This window comes from Fukomys damarensis, unplaced genomic scaffold (genome assembly GCF_012274545.1).
Source record: "Fukomys damarensis isolate Sample0158 unplaced genomic scaffold, DMR_v1.0_HiC HiC_scaffold_15, whole genome shotgun sequence".
Taxonomy (NCBI): domain Eukaryota; kingdom Metazoa; phylum Chordata; class Mammalia; order Rodentia; family Bathyergidae; genus Fukomys; species Fukomys damarensis.
In genome coordinates, this window is record NW_022900927.1 from 11,807,288 (window position 1) to 11,828,962 (window position 21,675).

General features: G+C 39.6%; 3 protein-coding genes across 9 annotated transcripts in view; 1 reads left to right on the forward strand and 2 right to left on the reverse strand.

Annotated features, from left to right (window-relative positions):
• Positions 1 to 21,675, reverse strand: part of LOC104873989 (periphilin-1) — a 282,429-nt gene that overhangs the window by 223,202 nt on the left and 37,552 nt on the right. The gene's annotated exons all lie outside the window — the stretch shown is intronic.
• LOC104873985 (zinc finger CCHC-type and RNA-binding motif-containing protein 1) overlaps positions 1 to 21,675 on the forward strand; it is a 179,219-nt gene that overhangs the window by 105,502 nt on the left and 52,042 nt on the right. The gene's annotated exons all lie outside the window — the stretch shown is intronic.
• LOC104873987 (periphilin-1) overlaps positions 1 to 21,675 on the reverse strand; it is a 62,074-nt gene that overhangs the window by 2,823 nt on the left and 37,576 nt on the right. For all 6 annotated transcript variants that reach the window (XM_010640933.1, XM_010640928.2, XM_010640930.2 and 3 more), the window contains 3 exons: positions 12,959 to 13,170; positions 9,828 to 9,907; positions 5,014 to 5,133 (listed from right to left, as the gene is read on the reverse strand). In XM_010640933.1, coding sequence (XP_010639235.1) covers positions 5,014 to 5,133; positions 9,828 to 9,907; positions 12,959 to 13,170 — 412 coding nt within the window. The remainder of the gene's footprint in view (positions 1 to 5,013; positions 5,134 to 9,827; positions 9,908 to 12,958; positions 13,171 to 21,675) is intronic.

The following is a 21,675-nucleotide window of genomic DNA, read 5'->3' on the forward strand; positions in this document are numbered from 1 at the left end:
GGGACAGTGAAAAATCAATCTTTAAGACCCACAACGATAAATGGGGGGGTAGGGGAAGATCCACAACTATAAGATGGTAAGTTTGAGGGATAAAAGCAAGATTAGGAATTTTCAGTTGTTGGGCTCCCAGACAAACTATGTGGGCATTCACCTGATGGAGATCATGTAATAGCTTCCATTTTTCCTAAGTGCTCCAGGCGCTACAAGAGGGCCTAATGTGGTCACCATGCAGTTGCTCTTCCAGCAATAGGTGGACCTGTTTAAATCTCTCCCTTTCTAGATGCCACCCAACCAGCTCCCAGGACCTACTTACTGAAGGTTGAGTGATGGGGTTGCTAATTGATATTCAAACAAAGGAGGCTACATTTATAAAGCTAGCTCCAGGCTGGGTGTGGTGGTACAACACAAGTAATCTTAGCACTTTGGAGGCTGAGACAGGAGGATCACTACAAGTTCAAGGCCAGCCTGGCTACAGTGAGTTTAAATCAATTCTAAACTACATACGGAGACCCTGTCTCAAAAAAACCAACCAACCAACCAACCAACCAACCAACAGAACAGTAACAACTCTCAGCTGCCGAACTCTTTTTCTTGTCTCCTTCTCTTCCAGCAAAACCTTTAGCCTCAGAATTTGAGGCCTCCATAGAGAAATGCTTAAAAGAGGCTAGCATGAAAGATGGAGAAATGCATGCTTATCCTGTATGATATAGCCTCCCTTATGTGGTGTTTAAAGAATTTACAAAAAAAATTTCTCACAGTGGTCTGCAGAGGCCATTTACAGAAGGAATTATAGAGTCAGTAGGACAAGGTTATGAGGTGAACCATGGGACTAGATTGTCCTAATGAAAACAGTGCTTACTGCTGCTCAATTCAGTGTATGATTTTAAGAATATTGGAAAGTTGGGCCGGAGATTAGCTCAGTACCACAGCACCTACCTCACAAGCATAAGGTCGTGAGTTTGATCCCCAGTACCAGAAAGAAAGAGGAAAAACAAAAACGAATATAGGGAAGTGACCACTGCTCAATCCCAGATAATCTGAAGAGAGGAATTCCTGTTGGAATCCCATGAGGCACAATCCCAGATGAATGCCCAAACTTTCATTCAAACTTCTTGTACCACCCTTAAGGCAAGGACACAAATCCCAGAAACCAAGGCCCCTCAAGGCTCCTTTGCCATCCTTAAATGGGGCCCTAATGAGGCTAACATAGACTTCATAAACTTATTTGCAAAACGCAGTTTGAAGACAGACAATCCCCAAGCACTGGATACTATAGCCCTTCAATTAGTGTATGAAAATACCAACACTCATTGTCAGAGAGTCTTGGCATCCCTTAAGGGAAACAATTTAAATACTGCTGAAATGATTTAAGCTTGCCAAATGTAAAAAATGAAATTCACAAAACAGAATTGACTGCCATTGGCTTTGCAGCCTTGGAAGTGTTACAACTATGGCAAAGAGGGAAGTCTTCAGAAGGACTGCAAAAGCTATACACAAAGAAGGCAAGCCGAAATGAAAATACCCCAAATGTAAGAGAAGACATGATCTGGGCTAGTCAGTGCTGCTCTAATGAAGGAAATAATTTCGGGATATGGGAAGGGGAGGTAGGTGAGACTCCCCTACCTTGATGAACCCAGGGAGTTAATCACGGACTGTTCACACCCCACCCAGCACAGGGACTGACCCCAAATCAGCATAACCTCTTGACTTGAGTTGGCCCTTGTAGAGGAGATGAGGCTGATGAAGGAAAGATACTAGCCAGCCATGTCTGGGGACTTTTACCCCCCAGGGAAGATAGGTCTATTTTGTTTTGTTTTTTGATACTGGGGATAGAACTCAGGTCCTTGCGCTTGCAAGGCAGGTGGTGGAACCACTGAGCTAAATCCCTGGCTGGACAGGTTTCCTGTTAAGGAAAACTAGTTACTCCAGTAAGGGCATCCAAGTCTTTCATGGTCTGACTGACTCAGACTACACAGGGCAAATTAAGATTATGATAAGAAGCATAGGATATGTCCTCCCTAAAGGAACCCAAACTGCACTGTTGTCCCTTTTACTCCTGGATCTCTTGACAGCGCTCAAGGAAGCTTGGATCCCACAGAAGGAAGCATTTTGGGATACTAAATTATCCTTGGATGCCCTCAGACCATTAAGTCCCTACAGAATTACTAGTCTGTCAAAACCTTTCAGAAATGTTCTATTGAAGCCCAAAAGATCAAAGTATAAAACTGAACAGAGGAATAAACTATAATAAGCCTATTTAAGCACATTACTGAATTTATCTTCACTTTTCCTGGACTTCAAAAATTCCAGGGACTCCCTGGAAACTGCTTAAAATTATACTGATGGCAGCAACAGAAGATAAAAAAGAAACCCAAGGAATACCAAATTCTTAATATCAAGCCAAGGTCTTTTTCATTCTAGGCTATTCTATTAAATGAGGAATGAATTCATAGGAGAAGGGTCAAAATTCTATTTTGTCACAAGTATGGATCCTTGAAACAACTACTTAACAGCCCATGAATTTATATTACTATTATTTGGAGAAAATATTAGTAAGATGTTAGAACTCTGTTTATAAAGCCAAAAATTAATTAATTCTCTACTGTTTATATCCCATATAAAAAAGTATCAACCTGACTTTGAAAAACTGTAGACAGGGGTATGAAACTGACACTGCCATCCAACATTAGTGATATACACCAAGTAACAAACATACAATAACCTAGGTCCTATGATCACTTAGTATTCCTCCCCAACCACCACCCCATTTTTGTACTGAGGATCGAACTCAGGACCTTGTACTTGTGAGGCAGGTGGCAGAACCACTGAGCTAAATACCCAGCCTTTCTCCCCTTTGAAAAAAAGCAAAAGGCCATGCCTGACTTATAACACCAATTCCAGAATTCTAGAGTTATTTTGAACTAATCCAAAATCTAGCACATTTTACAGAGAAAAAACAAAGAAGTTTAAGAAGAAGACTTTCTAGACCCCAATGTCACTGACCATTCAGTGTCAAAGTCCATTCAAGCAATGTGAAAATAAAAATATTTAAAATCTGGAAGATCCACCTATCATGTCAAAACTAATTCTTTTAGCATCCAAAAAAGGTATATAGTAAAACTGTATAAAAATTAAGACAAAAAAATGATGTGAAGGCTGGGCATGGTGACCTGTAATCTGAGCACTTGGTAGGCTGAGGCAGGAGGACCGGCAGAGGCCTGGAGTACACAGTGAGTTCGAGGCCAATCTGAATGACAGCAAGACTGTGTTTCAAACAAAACAAAACAAAGAGATGGGCAGACGGAGAGGATGAATATAGTATTAATATTTGTTAAGTAAGGCCTTGCTTCTATATAAAAATAAGACCGACACATACAATTTTGCTTATTAATAAATTATTACACAAATAAATTATTCTCTGTCCAAAGTAGCAATTTTGAATCACAGATATCTACTATTAATATAAAGAAACCCACTATTTTATAGCTGGGAATATAGCTCAGTGGTAGAGCACTTGCCTAGTACATTCAAGGCCCTGGGTTCAATCCTACCACTGCCATAAACCCCCCCCCCAAAAAAAGAGTATTCAAAATTATTGACTTTTTAAACTCTAAATTATTTAAATAGCAAAACTTTTATCTAAACTTATCCCATTAGTTGTATTACTTCATTGTTTATGCTTGTAAACAGTGCTAGGAGGAGGGGCTGGAGATTTAGCTCAGCATATTGCTCCTGCCTTGCAAGTGGAAGGTCCTGAGTTCAATCCCTAGTACCAAAAACAAAAACAACACACAAAACCAAAGAATAATTGTTATCTAAATTTAAATGACAGGTCAATTTTTTTTTTTTTTTGGTCCTTGAGCTTGCCAGTCAGACAGATGCCAGCACCACTGAGCTAAACCCCAGGGCCCAGGTCAATTTTTTTTAAGGCTCTATTTGTATAAATTTTGATAAGGGTTTGGGCTTTATGAGCAGTTGTTATGGTTGTGTCTAGATGTCCCTGTCCCTCAAGGCCTCATGCAGTCACAGGTGGAGAGTTTCTAAGGTGGCTGGGTTAGGGTGTGACACAGGGACTAAGGGGATACATAATGGAAGCCCACCCAGGGTGTGGGTGGCATAATCAATAGGCTTACAGTCTGGACAGGACATAAAGGGAGAGAGGGCAGGCAGGTGGAGGCTGCTGCTGCTGCTAGTTCTTTGCTAAACACTGCCATGAAATGTTTCTCCATGGGATGCCTGGGAGCTAGATGACTATGGACTGAAATCTCCACAAATTGTAAGCTAAAATAAACCTTTTCTCCTTTAACTCTCAAGTGTTGGGTATTTTATCTCAGCAAGAGAACAGCAACTAAGACAGCAGTGTAATTATAGTTACTTTGGAAATTACATAGTTACTTTCACATATGAAGATATAGGTAAGCATGTTACTGTTATACAGAATTCTAACATTTAATCCCTTTTAAAAATTTCCAAAGGAATTATACCAAAGTACAAAAAAGCCAGAATTCTCCAACATAAATGTCAAAGTACAGAGGTTATACAGATATGTTTTGATTCATTTTCCTTTTTTTTTTTTGGTACTGGGGATTGAACCCCTGTTCTTGTGCTTGCAAGGCAGGTGCCAGAACCACTGAGCTAAATCCCCCACCCTGATTCATTTTCAAAATTTTATTTGTTTTTGTTTTTTTGAGACAGAGTCTCACTATGTACTTCAGGCTGGCCCTGAACTCACTATGTAGCCCAGGGTGGCCTTGAACTTGTGGCAATTCTCCTGACTCAGTCTCTCAAATACTGAGATTTTAAAAGATTTTAATACAAACATTTCATAAACAATTTTATATGAACCTACAAATCAAGACTATGACTCTGTGTAGTAAATTTTAATAATTCACAAGCATGTTTTCCTTTAAATGTATTCTGAGGTACTAAAACAAAGCAAATGTGTTCCACCTGTAAGTTAATATCCACACAAAACCTGCAGGTGTCAAATATAATGGAGAAATGATACCGTACCTGGAACTCAGAAAACCCAGGCGAGCTGTTCTCTTCTGACTTCTGCAGCTTTTCAGCAGCCCACCTGCTTGTAGCCTCAGCAAATTCCTTTTCAGTTAGCCTGCTGGGTTTATCTAACACCTAATAAAGATCAGAGCACGTTTGTCACATTTACCAAGGGTGTTTACACTTCAGATTCATCAAGAAGCACACCTTACTTATATGTCAAATCATAAAAGTCCTTCAAATTGATGACATGAATTGGCACTCTTTTTCTCCTCTTCTTCAAAAACACTCAGAAGAACATTTGTTTAAGCTAAACAGCAATTCCCTTGGGACACGTATACTAGACATGACCCAATTTCATTTACACAAAACTTCAGGGATTCATCTATGGCACAAAGCAGAGACTGACAGCTCAAAAAACTAACTTTATATACACAGAACACAAAAGATGCATGACTTTCGACTTGCTGTCTTTAATTATGGTCAGTGAAATAAATAACGCCAAAATTTCATTAGGGGTCATTCTAACACAATAGAAAATTCTAGATATGCTATTTTTATAAATTATATAAATCCTACTGCTTTCAGAGAATTTTTAAATTTAAGTTTCATTATTTCACCCTACCCATTTCTTTTCTCTAACCTAATATAATACAAAATATGCAGTTTGAAGTTAAGGATGAACCTTACTTAGTTCAAGTAAAATTTACCTATTTGCTGGAAAGATGGCTTTATAAAAAATACTTTCAGTCTTGGCATTCTCATTTACAAATCAGGATTCATAATGTTCACTTTAGAAAGTAGTTTTGAGAATTCAGAGAGGCAACAGATTTGAAAATATCTAAGGTTATGTGTGACACTTTTTTCTATATTCCATCATATTAATCTATTATAGTAAAAAAACATGAAGAAAATTAATCAGTTCATGGGGGAAATATAAACTCAAAGAAAATAAAATTTATTTTTAGATCACATATAATTTCCCTAATGTCATTTAAAGGCTTAAGCTATAGATTAAAATACTAAAGTATGAATTAGGAAAACTCTTTTCTTAAGACCCTTATATTAAATCACTAATTCCATTGTTTCTCTAGAATAATCTTCCTCACCTGTTCCTACCACACCTAATTTTCGCCTAGTATATACACAGAACACAAAAGAAGCGTGACTTTTGACTTGCTGTCTTTAATTATGTTCAGTGAAATAAATAATGCCAAAATTTCATTACGGGCCATTCTAACACAACAGAAAATTCTAGATATGCTATTTTTATAAATTATATAAATCCTACTGCTTTCAGAGAATTTTAAAATTTAAGTTTCATTGTTTAAGCCTAGCCCTATTTCTTTTCTTTAATACAATGCAAACAAAGTGAGGGCTTTGGAGTTACAGACAAATCTAAGTTTATGTGAAGCTTACCTATTTGCTAGAAAATTGGTCATAGATAGACAGATAGATAGATCTATATATCCAACAATGTTTCAGTCTTAGCATTCTCATTTATAAAACAGGATTCTTGGGCTGGGGATTTAGCTCAGTGGTTTGGCCACCTGCCTCACAAGTGCAAGTTTCTGAGTTTGATCTCCGGTACAAAAAAACAAAACAAAAAAGGATTCATAACATTCACTTTAGAAAGCAGGTTTTTTCTGGTACTGGGGATCAAACTTAGGACCTTGCATGTGCCAGGTAGGAGCAACGCTACTGAGCTAAATCCCCAGACATTTTAGTTTTTTGACACAGGGTCTTGCTACACAAAATAACCTAAATTGGCCTCAAACTTGCAGTGATTCTTCTGCAACAGGTTACCAAGTGCTGTGATTCTAGGAGTGTGCCATCACGCCTAGCCATAAAGCATGAATTAGAAAACCTCTATTCCTAAACTGGGTATGGTGTACACTCCTATAATCCCAGCTCTTGGGAGACTGAGGTAGGAGGATCGCTGTGAGTCTGACACCAGCCTAGGCTACTTAGTGAGTTCAAGGCCAGTCTATACTACATAGTGAAAGCCTGTCTCAGAAACAAAAACAACAACAACAAGGCAACAAGAAGAAGAAAAGAAAACAAACTCTATTATTAAATCCTTGATGGTAGTTTGCTAATTCCATTGTTTCTCTAGAATAATCTTCCTCACCTGTTCCTACCACACCTAATTTTCGCCTATCTTGCTTCTCAAATCGTATCACTGACTCCAAGTATACCCCCGTCCTCTGGAAGACAGTCTAGTAAAAATCTCCATCCTCTGGTGCATTTCACTAATAAAGTGCTTCTCTACACAAACAAGAAAAGAATTTTAATTGAACAGAAGCTCATGGAGATGATGACGGTACATCTTATTACCTCCAAGTATAACCTCAGAGACTGAAACGCTCGTTCCCTGGCCAAAGTCATCAGTGAATACTGATGGAAAGGGCACTTGAACGTCCTCACATTGGTCACCAGTACAGTCACAGCGAAGATCTACACAGAGGTGTGGGAGGGCAAAATACCTCACCCCAAACACGCTTCTTGCCATATTCTGACTTGGTTATTCAGAGGAACTGCAGACAGACGAATGGCTCTGAAAAGCCATCCTCCTACAGAACAGAAATGTATACACGTATCTACATGAGAGAGTAAGCAGAGTATAGACAGCAGCTTCCCTCCGAGATCTCCACACCTGCCTAGGACAGGATCTTCACAGGGGAAGAGGCTGGGGGCCTGAGAACTGGTTCAGGCAGAGAGGCCACAGCTGGCTGTGTGCATAATCAGGAAGGTTTCCACCCGAGTTGCCCTCCTGAACCTCCCCTGGCTTGGGAGGCTACCGCACCCCTTCAGGAGTCCCAAGCCCTACTCTTCTGTGTACTTGGAGGTGCTATATAAACTTCAGCCACCTAGTCTTCTCCTTGATGTCACGTACTAAAATTGTCAAACCTTTGGAAGGAAAACAGAAAATTGCAAACTTCCTTTATTCCACAGCCACTGAGGGGGCCTACGTAGTTCATTCCCAGCCCCTGCCCATAATGAATGTTAAAAAAGGCCAGGTGTGATGGTACATGCCTGTAATCTCAGCTACCTGGGAAGCTGAGGCAAGAAGACTGTAAACTTAAGGCCAGCCTTGGCAACTTAGCAACACTTTATCTCAACAAACAGAAAGGGACAGGAATGAACTCGGTGGTGGAGCACTCACTCCTGGACTCCTTCCCTAGTTTAAAAAAAAAGAGTTCCCGGCGAGCTTGGATTACACATAGACCCAGTCTCAAAACAAAAACAAAAACAACCTGGGATTCTACATCCCTTAGATATCTAAGTATGTTCCAATGATGAGAGAGAGAGAGAGAGAGAGAGGGAGAGAGAGAGAGAGAGATTAAGTTGTCACAAAGAAATTTTTCCCCCTTTGAAGCAAAGAACCAGCTGCCCTGAGTATCCTGAATATTCAGGTGATATCAGTGCTGGGTAAAAAGTCAAAACTACAATGGAAAAAAGAAAATGCTGCACACAGTGGTGCACACCTGTCATCCCAGCTGCATAAGAGGCTGAGATAGCAGGAGTCCTACTTCAAAGGCAGCTTTGCCAATTGAGGAAGATACCGTCTCAAAATACAAAAAGGGGTGTGGCAGAGTGCCCCTGGGTTCAATCCTCACAGTGGGAGAGAGGAAGGAACAAAAAGAAGTGAATGAGAATTTAAGTAAAAGCTGTGGACAAGAAAAAGGTGTAACCAAGCAGAACACATGAAAGCACCAATTTCTCAAATTTGAAACTACTGAGGATTAGAAACAAGAGGTCCATCTTTGCAACATGTTTTGAGATGCTGAGAAGTTAGGAATGAAAACGAGAAGAGTAGCTATCCATTTGAGAAAAATCAATTAACTTCTGAAACTTCACTTTGGTGTAGAATGGAAACTTATACCTACCATTTATTTATGAATAAGAGAAAAATCACATATTATCCAGAAGCAGATAGTCAAATTTTAGGTGCCTTGCAAATGCCCACAACTAACAAATGAAAATCTAAAACATGCTCCCATCTGAGTATTTACTGGCTATGGTCAAGATGAGTAAAATGAGCTGCAGTGCTAATACTTTTATAGAGTGACTTATACAAAATGCTTCTATGAGAAAACAGCACACTTGCTTGGCTATTTTTAAATTGCAGTTACATAAGAATTCAAGCTTTTATGTAGCAGTTGGCCCATGGGTATTGATAGGAGATTAGGGTGAGGCAAAGCTGGCTGGTAAAGTAGGTGTGACCTGTTATTTATAAGATACTGGAGCACACACATACAAAACAGTTCCCAAAGCCCTACATGTGGACTTCTTGGGAGAAATCAAGCAGGATTTCAATAGGATGGCCTAGACTTGACATTAGTCCTAGGCCAGGGATCCTAGCACCGCCTCTCAGGATCCACATGTAGAAGTTCTCATGGGTTTCCTCCTGATTTGGACACAGACACTAGGACTTTCTGCTATCATGACTTTTCATGGTAGCCCATGCTATGTTTTCCAGGTGCAGCATGTGCTTTTATTTTTGTTTTTATGTTCTTTTTCTCTTGTTCTGCCCAAGTTTGCACGGTAGATATGTTTTCTCCCATACTTCTTCACCCTTCACTTTGCACATAAACTTTTGGCACCACTTTTGGCTTACATCATCCAAGTCTTTGTTCAAAATGAGAGGAACCTGGAATCTAACCACAGGAGAAAGGCGAGCAACCCACAACCTGGTTAACATTTAACTGCAGACACTGAGAAGCAGGCTCTGTAATGACAGAACCGAATACACAACAAAAGCATTTGTCCTAGACAGTCCATCTTACTTTGCGATTCTTTAAACTGATTTTAGAAAATTAACAAACCTTTGATGAAGGACCTGCTGAAGAACTTGACGGTGAAGTGTCTCTTGATGGTTTCAAAGGCTGGACTAGTCTCTCCTCATCTATATAAACAAAGAGAAGACATAATTTCCTAGCTTATTTTTCCCTTTTTCTTTCTTTTGAAGCTGGTCTTGAAATCGTTATGTAACCCAGAGTGACCCTTCTGCCTCAGCCTCCTAAGTGCTGGGATTACACATGGGTGCCACCATGCCCAGCTCATCTGTTCTCAATTAAGTGACTAAATGACTGAATTAATGAGTACTCAAAGACTCTCGTTAGTACTGAAACTTTGTATTACATTATTAAATTAATTAATATCTAAACTACCTCTTAGACACTGACATAAAATATTGGAAACCAGAATCAAATGATGTCATGTACAGTGGCCCTAGGTCACACCAAGGTCAGCTAACAAAGATGAAGCCTCAGAACACACTGGGAAAGGCAAGCCTATGTTTGAAAATGAATGTACCCCATCCCTGTTTCTAAATGCCAATTTCAATATCTCACAGTATAAGCACATGGGTCAATATTTGGTATTGTGTCATATGTATCTACAAACAGAACTAATTAACTAAGGGATATGTCAAGGAGAGCAGTATATAGGAAATTTAGCACATACTCTTAGAATGTTTATACAACTGAAAACATAAAATTAAAAAATTAGTTGGGGCACTAGTCCAGTGCTCACCATGAATGAATCCCAAATATCTGTCAAACTGCCTAAAATAAATAATTAAGATAAAGTCACCAACCTTTATCTTTAAAGGTTACTTAACGGGGAGTGCAAGGACTGGAGTTTGATCCTCAGTACAAAAAAAAAAGAAAAAAAAGTTACTTAAAGGAGGGAACCAGGCCTGGTGACATAGCGTAGACTGGCCTGGAACTCAATTGTATAGCCCAGACTGACCTTGAACTCAAAAGGATCCTCCTGCCTCAGCCTCCCACAGGCCTGGATGTTAGATATACAACACCACACCCGGCTCAGTTATCTTAGAATATTTATTTTTAAAAATAATTGATGCAAGGGCTGGCGCTTTGGCTCAGTGGTTCCACTGCCTGCCTCTCAAGCGCAAGGGCCCAAGTTTGATCCCCAGTACAAAAAAAAAAAAAAAAAATTGATGCCGATTAATAGTCTTCCTTTAAAAATATGCTATTATCAAGAAACAAGAGAAGCAACTCCCAAAGACACAACTGTTGATTTGTTAACACTAAACTGCACAGACAGTACAACTTCACTTTCCCAGAAGTACCTGAAGCACATTTTCAGGTATATGTATGTTGCTATGTTTGTTTGCAATCTTTCCAATGAAAGCCTTACCTCCAGCATGATCACTCAGACACGTGTTTCATAACCTATCAAGATGTGCTGAGCACTAGAGTCGGCAACAGCTACAAGGGAAGTCAGCGAGGACAAGTGGACTCCACCCTCATCATGCACGAGGCAAAGGCTGTCGGGTTAAAACTCTTACACGGTAAACGGGAAGGAAGTTTAAAGGGAAGGGAAAAAGCCCTGGACTTTCTGATTTCTGCACCTTGGCTTACAAGCCTTTCTGCTTAGAATGCACTTCTGCACTGTAGAAATCTAAACAAAAGGTGCGTCCTGCATGGCATGTTCTCCTGTCTCCAGAGTGAGATCCAATCTCTCCCCTTAAGAGCATCTTGGTGGAACGTGATTTCATTCTGGCACATCATTTTTGGGGTTTTTTGCTTGTTTGTTTTGTTGTTGTTTGTTTGTTTTTTGATACAGGGTCTCACTATGTAGTTGAGACTGCCCTGGAACTCACTATGTAGCCCAGGCTGGTCTCGAACTCACTGCGATCCTCCTGCCTCTGCCTCCCGAGTGCTGGAATTACAGGCGTGTGCCATCACACCCGGCTTGGCACATTTGTATTAAAGTCCCATTTTATATACATTAACATACTGATAAAGCTGTCATTTGCTGGTGGAAACACGGAAACACACACACACACACACACACACACACACAAACTACTTCCTCAGTGACAGGGGCATTCTTGAATCTAACACAGTGCCTTGCACATAGGATAAGGAAATGTTTTGAGAATGAGATGAGCTCACTGCAGGCTGTGAGGTCTACAGAAAACTGTAAGAATGCTTTAACTAGAAAAGGGTTCCCCTTTGTTTCTATTTCAATACACTAAGCAAATCAGCCAGGACCATGGATATGATCACACAGATATCATGAACACACACATCACCCTCCCTGCCACAAATAAGAGGTCGGAAAAGAATGAACTCAAGGTACGCTGTAGCTCTAAATTCTACAAAGCTACAGGAGATTTTTTTGGTTTTTTGATACAGGGTCTCACTATGTAGTTGAGACTGACCTGGAACTCACTATGTAGCCCAGGCTGGTCTTGAACTCACAGCGATCCTCCAGCCTCAGCCTCCTGAGTGCTGGGATTACAGGCATGCACCCCCACACCTGGCTACAGCAGATATTTAAAAGATCCTTGGTCTTTTATTTATTTACTTTTTGGTGCCTGGGATCGAACTCAGGACCTTGTGCTTTTGAGGTAGGTGGCAGAACCACTGTGCTAAATCCCCGGCCCCCTTGGTCTTTTAATGTAAATCAGACTATCAGATACATGAAGGTATTATCTAAGGACAGAAGTCTGAAGAGGCAGGCCTGACACAAGCGTTACCAGGAAGCATGGGTATGTTTTAACTTTCAGACAGGATTGCAAACATCCTTTATACGCTGACAAATGTGAATATGAAATATCATGCAGAGTCCAACTTCAATAATTTAACCACAGTGTGGTTTGAAATTTTCAAGCTAAAAAAATTAAGATCTGGGCATGGTAGTGCATACCTATAATCCCAGTACTTGGGAGGCTGAGGCAGGATTATCACCATGCATTTGAGGCCAGCCTGGGCTATATAGTGAGTGTAAGAGAAGACTGAACTACTCAGCAAGACTATCAAAACACACACACACACACACACACACACACACACACACACACACAGAGTTAAGTACTGTGGAAAAAGAGTACCTATGGCAACACCTATTAGGCAGTCTGACTCAATACACTCCCTTCAGTTGAGGCTGTGAAAGAAAAAGGAAAAGTCTTTCAAATACATACTTCTCTGTTGAGATTCATGGAAAGAGTACGTTTTGCTTCGGTCTGGAGAGTAGCTTCGACTACTGACACTGGAGCCAGATCTGCTGTGTGGAGAGTCCTTTTGGCCTACTGACGATTCTTGGAAAAAAGGAGCATCCCTTTTATGAGGAGACCGGTCTCTTATACAATGGAAAGAGTAGAAACTTTCGCTTCCAAAGTCATCTCTCGTGTCCCTGTGGGGGGGGGATTGATTATATTCTCTATCCCATATATACAAACAGGCCAGGCAACAGATCTAACTAACTACAAGTTACCCTTTATTTTGCAATCTTGGTTGTCTTATCTGCTGAAGTCAGTGAACAAAATGAAACTGCACCAGTAAAAAATATAATTTAGAATGCACGACTTTTTCAGTGGTTAAGTATAAAAGCACTTTATTCTGAATTACAGCTTCCCAAGGCCAACACCAGATGGCAGTAAACTCACAACCCAGTTTGCAACTGTGCGTGTAGCCTGGGTTGACTGGGAGGACCTGGGGAAGTGCAGCACAAGGTCAGGTTCCAGCAGAAGAGTACTCTCTCCTCCCTTCCTGTCAACCTCTCCTACTGCTGACCAAGTTATGTAAAAATATCACACTAGGTAAAAATCCTATCATTTATTTATTTCTTTTTGGGAGGGGTTTGAGACAGGGTCTCACTATGTAGTTGAGACTGATCTGGAACTCACTATGTAACCCAGGCTGGTTTCGAACTCACAGCGATCCTCCTGCCTCGGCCTCCTGAGTGCTGGGATTACAGGCGAGCACCACCACGCCTAGCCCCTATCATTTTTTTATATTAGCTAACTTATTTTTTCAGGCACATACATGGGTGTATGAATACCTTCTGCCCATGGTATGACAGGCACCATGGAGAATAACCTTGGCTCTGAGCAGGCCTGGGCTCTAAATGGGGCTTGGCTTGTGACAGGGGATGAGCAGTGACTGTCCAAGAAGCCTCGTATGCTAACTTTTAATGTGTATTAGCAGATAAAAACCTTATCTGAGTTGACTGGGGTGACGCATGCCTGTAATCCCAGCACTCAAGGCTGTGGCAGGAGAACTGCCATGAATTCAAGGCTAGCCTGGGTTACATAGTGAGTTCAAGGCCAGTTTGAACTGCATAGCAAGACTCTGTCTCAAAAAAACAAAACAAACCAAAAAACCTTATCTGGATCTTTAAGGAAAGTTAAGAGTTAGGTCAGTATGGTGGCCCTCCAGTTAAAACCAGCCTGACATACCAACAACTTGGGTTAATTAGGTTAATCGAAGATTCATCTGCCTCTTGTTATCTATAGCATGTACCCAGGTAAACATCCAGATCTCAGCTGCACTGGCTTACAACCAATTCCACCTTGGGAACCGATCGAGTTTGTAAGTCAAGGGTCTACTGTGCTGTCAAAAAGAAATATAATTCAGTCGTAGGCATAGTAGACATTTAAAGTAAAGAATAGTTTGTTTAGTTAGCTTATGAGTAAGGCAGCTAACTAGGTGAAGGACTTGAGATAGACGTGGATGACCAGCCACAATGACAAGCATCACAATCAGTGAGGACTCTGGATGAAGGCAACATGGGATGCAGCCCCCTCCTACCAAAGGGAGTTGTAGCTCTCCCTGTAAAGCTCCTAAGGAATTTAAAAATGCAAAATAAACTTTTTCTCTGAAATCCCAGTTTCCTTTAAAGCCTACAGGCTGAGGAACTGGGTTAGAGATCCTAAGTTCCAATTGGTCACCTTAAATCTACCTGTGATAGGTAGCTTCTAAACATGTAAGAAATTCCAGTGCTCTGTTTATCTGTAATTAGCTCGGAGGCCACCTACTTGAGACTGCTCCTAGAAATCCAGGAGATACTCTTCTATTATTTTCAATTAAAACTCTTTTTTTTTGGTACTGGGGATTGAACTGGGGTCCTTGCACTTGCGAGGCAGGTACCGGAACCATTGAGCTAAATCCCCAGCCCTCCAATTAAAACTCTTCTAATCTCTTCCTTTGGTTCACAACTTCATCTCCAGACTTTGTGGGGCTGAAGCAGAACTTTAAAAAAAAAAGGAAAAACAAGTTTCCCCAATCTTAAGTAGTTCCACCTCAGACTCCCCCATCCCCATGATTGTTAACTGTAATGTAAGTGAAGTTTTATGAACCCTCACTTATGTGAGATCCTGCTTTCTCCACCAAGATATACCACACTGCAAAACTGTCACTACTTGATTGCCTTTGTTCCGCTTTGTTCAGGAAACGGGCTTGCTCACCCACCAGTTTCATGCCACAGTTCCGTGAAGAGCTAACAAGGTTTTGTTTTGTAGTACAGCCTGGCTTTGAGCTCACCATGTAGCCCAGGCTGGCCTCAAAATTGCAGCACTCTTCCTGCCTCAGCCTCCAGAGAACTGGGATTACAGCTTGACTTTAATAGAATCTTTTCAACTCATTTTACTAGTTTCTTTGTTTTTTGGAGACAGAGTCTTGCTATATAGTTCACACTGGCTCATATATATCATATATATATAAAGCTCATATATATAAAACTAATATTTATATTAGTCATACAATCGTTTTAGATCCCCATTTCTCACTAATAATTCTGTATCCAGTTTTATTACCTTGTAAACATATAAACATAAAACATATAAAATATAACATACTCTTACCATCATTAGGATCCTTTGCCCCTCCGCATTTCCTCCTTCCCACATTACAGAGCAGAGGACTTAAAAAAATTTTTTTTTCTCTTTTCTTTCTCCCTCTTGCATTATCAAGTCCCCAACCTGAGCTTTATATAACCCTTTATACAAAAGTAATTGAAGTCTATTTTTCACCATTAGAGGAGACACAGCCATCACACTTACTGCACATTAACTATATGAATCAAGACTTGGGTTGTTAAGATGGTTACACTATAATTGTGGATTTCTTCTCTAAGCTAATGGGAGACCCAAAACAGGGTCATGGTATATTATTTCTCAAAGAGCCCTGATAGATGCCACCGTAACAGATTAACCTATTACAGCTGTAGCTAATTTGATTACATATGAATAATCCTGACTCAGTGTACAATTTTGTCCCAGTGAACTTATGTGCCGAATCCACCATCATACCCAGGGAGAGGGACAGCAAGAGTTCCTAACCCAAGAATTTGTACTGGATAATACTGCAAATGCCTGCAACCTGGCAGAAAGAAGCTGTGAGACTGAGTCAACTTTGGTATTGAGGTAGAGGGATCAGAGGAGGTACTGCGGCGAGAATACTCAAACTCTGGCAAAGAAATTACTTGAGAATATGACATATGACATATCTAATTGGAATATTTCATCCAAGTTCCCACTGAACATATTACAGGTTTTAATTTTTATATGTTTTCTGATTTCTTTAGTAAAGGGTGGTTACGTTACATTCTTTTATGGTTTGCTGTGTTTATACTGTTAATTTTGTATAACAAGGAAGTGCACAGCAAGAACGGCAAGAAGGTTTTGAAGGAAATAAGTACTGAACTGAAGAAGGAAATTGCAGAAAAGCATGAGCATGGTATTTGTATGACTGATCTGGCCTCAGAATACAAGATGGCAGGCAACAAACTTGACTGTTGTGAAGAATTAAGATGCTATCAAAGGAGCTGATGTGGAAAAAAGAATAACAATGTTAATCAAGCAGAGGACACAAGTCTGGAAAAGAAGGGAAAACTTCTGTTAGTGTGGCTGAATGAGAAACAACTGGCAAGTGACAGTGTAATAGAAGCTACGATCTGTGAAAAAGCCAGGAAACTGAATAGTAATGTACCACAAGAAAACCCCTCTACAAGGGCAACAAGTGATGAATTTACAAGACAGCATGGTTTGATAAGGTCCTTAAGAGAGGTAGCATCCACGTGAGGCATCTAGTTCTGACAAGGCTGCTGGAGAAGCCTACCAGAAAGAATCTGCATAATTCATGAAGGCAGAAGGGTATGGCACTCAACAAGTGTTCAACTACAATGAAACAGGGCTCTTCTGGAAGATGTTGAATAGAGCCTACATCACGCAGAAAAAAGGCACTGCTGAGGCACAAGTCCATGAAAGACAGACTGATCTTTTCACTGTGTGCAAACACAAGTGCCAATCTGAAATGCCAATGTGAACACACATTATCTGATACAGAGGACAAAATAGTGAATTACAATGAAGAGCTCAAAGAAGCCCAATATAACAGCAGCAGAGACCAGCACTGAGTTCCCTATTATGAACCATTCCCTGGAGGACTGATCACCTGTGACCTGACGGCTGCTTGATTATATTGGACCACTTCCATCATGAAAAGGACTGACTGTGCTTTACTTTGTCATAGACACTTACTTGCCTACCCTGCATATAATGCTTCTATCAAAACTACCATCCATGTACTCACAGAATGCTTTACCACTGTCATGAATTCTATACACCATTACTGCTGACCAAGAAACACATTGTATGGCTAAAGAAGTGAGGCAATAGGTTCTTGCCCAAAGAATTCACGGGTCTTACTACATTCTCCACTATCCAGAAGCACCTAGATTGATATAAAAGTGAAATGGTCTTTTTAAGAAACAGTTAAAGGGGCCCAGGTTTTAGCTCAGTGGCATCATGCCTGCCTCAAAATAAACAGGTAAGTGCCAGCTAGGTGGTGATAGCTTACAGGGCTGGGGCAAAGTTCTTCAAAAGACAAGGGCCAGGGATTTAGCTCAGTGGTGCCGCTGCCTGCCTCACAAGGGCAAAGTCCTGAGTTAGATCCCTGGTATCAAAAAAAAAAAAAAAAAAAAAAAAGACTATTTGGGTGGTAGAAGGTAGTTTTAAATACCAGCTACAGAAATGGGGAATGTAATAATATAATGTAATCTTAATATGCTTCTTATATAATATGTTGATAGTTAATACAGTTCTTAAGTATTGTTAAACCTATATTATAATATTGAAGTTATGAAATGTTAGGAGTAAGCATTATCCAAAGAAACCTTGACTTCCATTCTGGGGAGTGAATTCATGTGTTTCCGTTTTATGCAGGATAGTTGTAACATGTTAGGTGTCATTATGAATTTATCTTTGTATCTGAAGAATATGGTTTAAAGAAATGTGTCTGGTTTTCAAGTTGATAAGGGGTAGATTGTGACAGTTAAATGATTGTGTTCATTTGAGTAAAAAACACCAAACTAAATTGGATCACCATAGTTTTGGGTGTGGAAGACTCACTTTAGGGAGGACTGTCACTAGAATTGTATAAAACAAAAATGAAGAGGAAGTCTTGCTTCTGTTTCTTCAGAGAAGCTTAAGTCTTCACCTTCACCTTGGATGTTGTTTCCTGGCTTCCAGAGTGGACTCTTCAGCCTTCCAACAGATCCTTTGACCTCTGGAAATCGACTTTCAGGGGACACTACACTGAGCTCCAGTCCTTCCACTGAATTTTATGCATCTCTAGCACACAGGCAGACCTTTTGCACTCTTCCACAACTGACTCTGTCAGCAGCCACTGTAAGCCAATCTTATAAATTCTTATGTACTTGTACATTTTGGGTTACATCTGTTTCTCTAGTAAGCACTGGCTGATGTACTGACAAAGAAGCCAAAAGCGAATGTTGGAGGAAAGAGAGCCTATTCAACATGGTGCTGGGAAAACTGGTTATCTATATACAAAAGATTGAAACTGGGCCCTCATCACTCACCATATACAAAATTAAAATTAGAAAAAATCTAAACATTAAAACAAATATTAAACCTACTGGGAGATAAAAAAGACAAAACAAATGAAGACACGAGTGTAGGAAATAACATCAGGAATCAATAAATGGTGTTGTATCAGATCAAAAAGCTTCTGTACAACAAAAGAATGAAGAAATAACAGCAAAAATAAAAAAAAATGGGATTATATCAGACTAAAAAGCTTCTGTTTTGCAAAAGAATCAATCAGATGGGTGAAGAGACAACCTACAGAATGGGAAATATTTTTCCAGCTACTCCTCAGAGGACTAATACAGTATCTCAAACATACAAAGAACTACCAAAAACAAAACAAAACAAAACAACAACAACAAAACCCCACTTAAAATTAAAGATCCAGTCAAGAATGAGGAAGAAATACAAATGGTCAACAAATACATAAAAAAAAATGCCCAACATGTCCGGCCATCAGAGAAACGCAAATTAAAACAATGCTAAGATTCCACCTTATTCTGGAAAGAATGGTAATCATTAAGAAATCAAACAACAACAAATGCTGGCATGACTGTGGTGAAAAAAGAACCCTCCTTCACTGTTTGTAGGAATGTCAACTAGTACAACCATTATGGAAATCAATATGAAGAGTTCTCAAATAATTGAAATTAGAAATTCCATAAGAGGGCTGGGGATTTAGCTCAGTGGTGCTGCCTCCTGCCTTGCAAGTGCAAGGTCCTGAGTTCAATCCCTGGTGCCAAAAACCAAAATAAACAAACAAAAAAAGAAATTCCATATGACCCAGAGATCCCGGCTGCTACTTATCTTCCCCAAAGAGCTTAATACATCATCCTAGCAACACAACCTGCAACAGCTGAATCTTGGAAGCTGCCTGTATACCCATCAATGGACAACTGGATAAAGAATATGTGGTATCAATATATAATGGAATACTACTCTGCTATAAAGAATGACAGATTTGAGCGATTTGTACGAGAATGGATATACCTCAAAAATATAATGGTGAGTGAAATAAACCTGACAAACAATCTTAAATACCATATGGTATTGCTCATTTGAGTGAGAGAAAGTACAAAGGGAAAAGTAAAGGATGTGTAGAAGGTGACAAGGAACTGGATGTCTTACAAAAGGGAAGTGGTCCAAGGGAAAAAAGCATGATGGGCCAGGTGTGGTCGTGCACACCTGTAATCCCAGCACTCTGGAGGCTGAGGCAGGAGGATTGCTTTGAATTTGAGACCAGCCTGGGCTACATAGTGAGTTCCAGGTCAGTCTCAACTAAATAGTGAGACCCTGTCTCAAAAAAAAAGGAAAAAAGCATGATGGTAGAAGAGGAAGAGAAAAGCAAATAAGCAGAATAAAGATATGCCAGGGGCTGGGGACTTAGTTCAGTGTTTCAGCCACCTGTCTGCAAGCACAAGGTCCTGAGTTCAATTCCCAGAACAAAACAAAACAAAACAAAACAAAACTGTGTGGTATGAACATGTAACCACTCCCCAAGATGACTGTAAATACATGAACCACAAACATACCAATAAAATCAAAAATAAAAATTAACAAATTACTTAACATACCATATAGAATAAACTCCATATCCTCAAAACAGAATTTAACCTGTTTTGATGCTCATGATATAGTTAAGAAAACTGATAAAATAATTAACACTTACAATCCAAGGATTTATGGAATCAAAATTTATCAAAGAACCAGCAACATTCTCTAATGAATTACTAGAATGTACTGTCAGCATCACTATATACTAGCATACATGAGAATCATGAGGTAGTTACAGTATCATACTTAGGGGAAAGTACAGTACCCTACTTATACTAATAAATAAGAAAAATGATTATCCAAGGTAAAAATCTCAATTTTTATAAAAAATTAAAATGTGTTACACTCTTCTAAGAAAACAAGCTTAAGATCAGTATTTTACCAAGAAGTTGTTTTTCACAATTATTCCATAAAAAAAATCAAAGCATTGGGCAGGGAATTTAGTTCAGTGGTGCTGCTGCCTGCCTTGCAAGCGCAAGGTCCTGAGTTTGATTCCCAGAACCAAAAAAAAAAAAAAAAAAGGAGCACTGATTCATAAAGGTATTAAGTACTATGATTCACTACAGCACTATTTTGTACTATATAGAGTGTCTAGCTAAATTTGACATATACATACTAAAAAGAATCAATTCAAATTAAATCACATATTTTGTAAGGATTTCCATAAGCAATTAGATGAAAAGGGCTTCATAGGATTTGGATAGATATGTATCATTTTAATACAACTACCCTACATATTTATGAATATGGAAAAAAATACAGAACATACACCAAGATGTTAAAACAGCTGTAGTGATCAAAGATTCTTACACATAATTTTATTTCACTTACATAAAATTCTACATATCCATACAAAAAAGCCATAAAAAGCAGAAAACACTGAGTATAGTGACACATATCCATAATCCCAGCTACTCCAGAGGGTTAAGGGAGGAAAATCACAAGTTCCAGATCAGCCTAGACAATTCAGTGAGACCTTGTCTCAAAAAAGGCTTATGCATGCCTGTAATCCCAGCATTTGGGAGGCCTTGGCGGGAGGGTCATGAGTTCAAGGCCAGCCTGGGTAACATGGGAAGACCTTGTATTCAAAAATAAAGAATAAGGGCTGGGGATTTAGTTCAGTTGTTCTGCCACCTGCCTTGCAAGCAAAAGGTCCAATGTTCAATCCCCGGTAGGAAAGAGAGAGAGAGGAAAGAGAAAATAAAAGATTGGGGTTATAGCTCACTAGTATAGTGCTCCTTGGTTCAATCCCTAGGTCTACAAAAAAACAAAAACAATTGACAAATAAATAAAGAATCATTTTCTTGTGGGAGAAGGCTAACATATCAACTAGTCTAACTTTCCAAAAAAGAACTGCAAATTCAAGCCCAGCCCCATCCTAATTTAACATCATAGTGAGTCTTTATTTTGAAATAAAAAAACAAAGAAGGGCTGATGATATACCTCAGTGAAAAGGCCCTGGGTTCAATGCACTATAC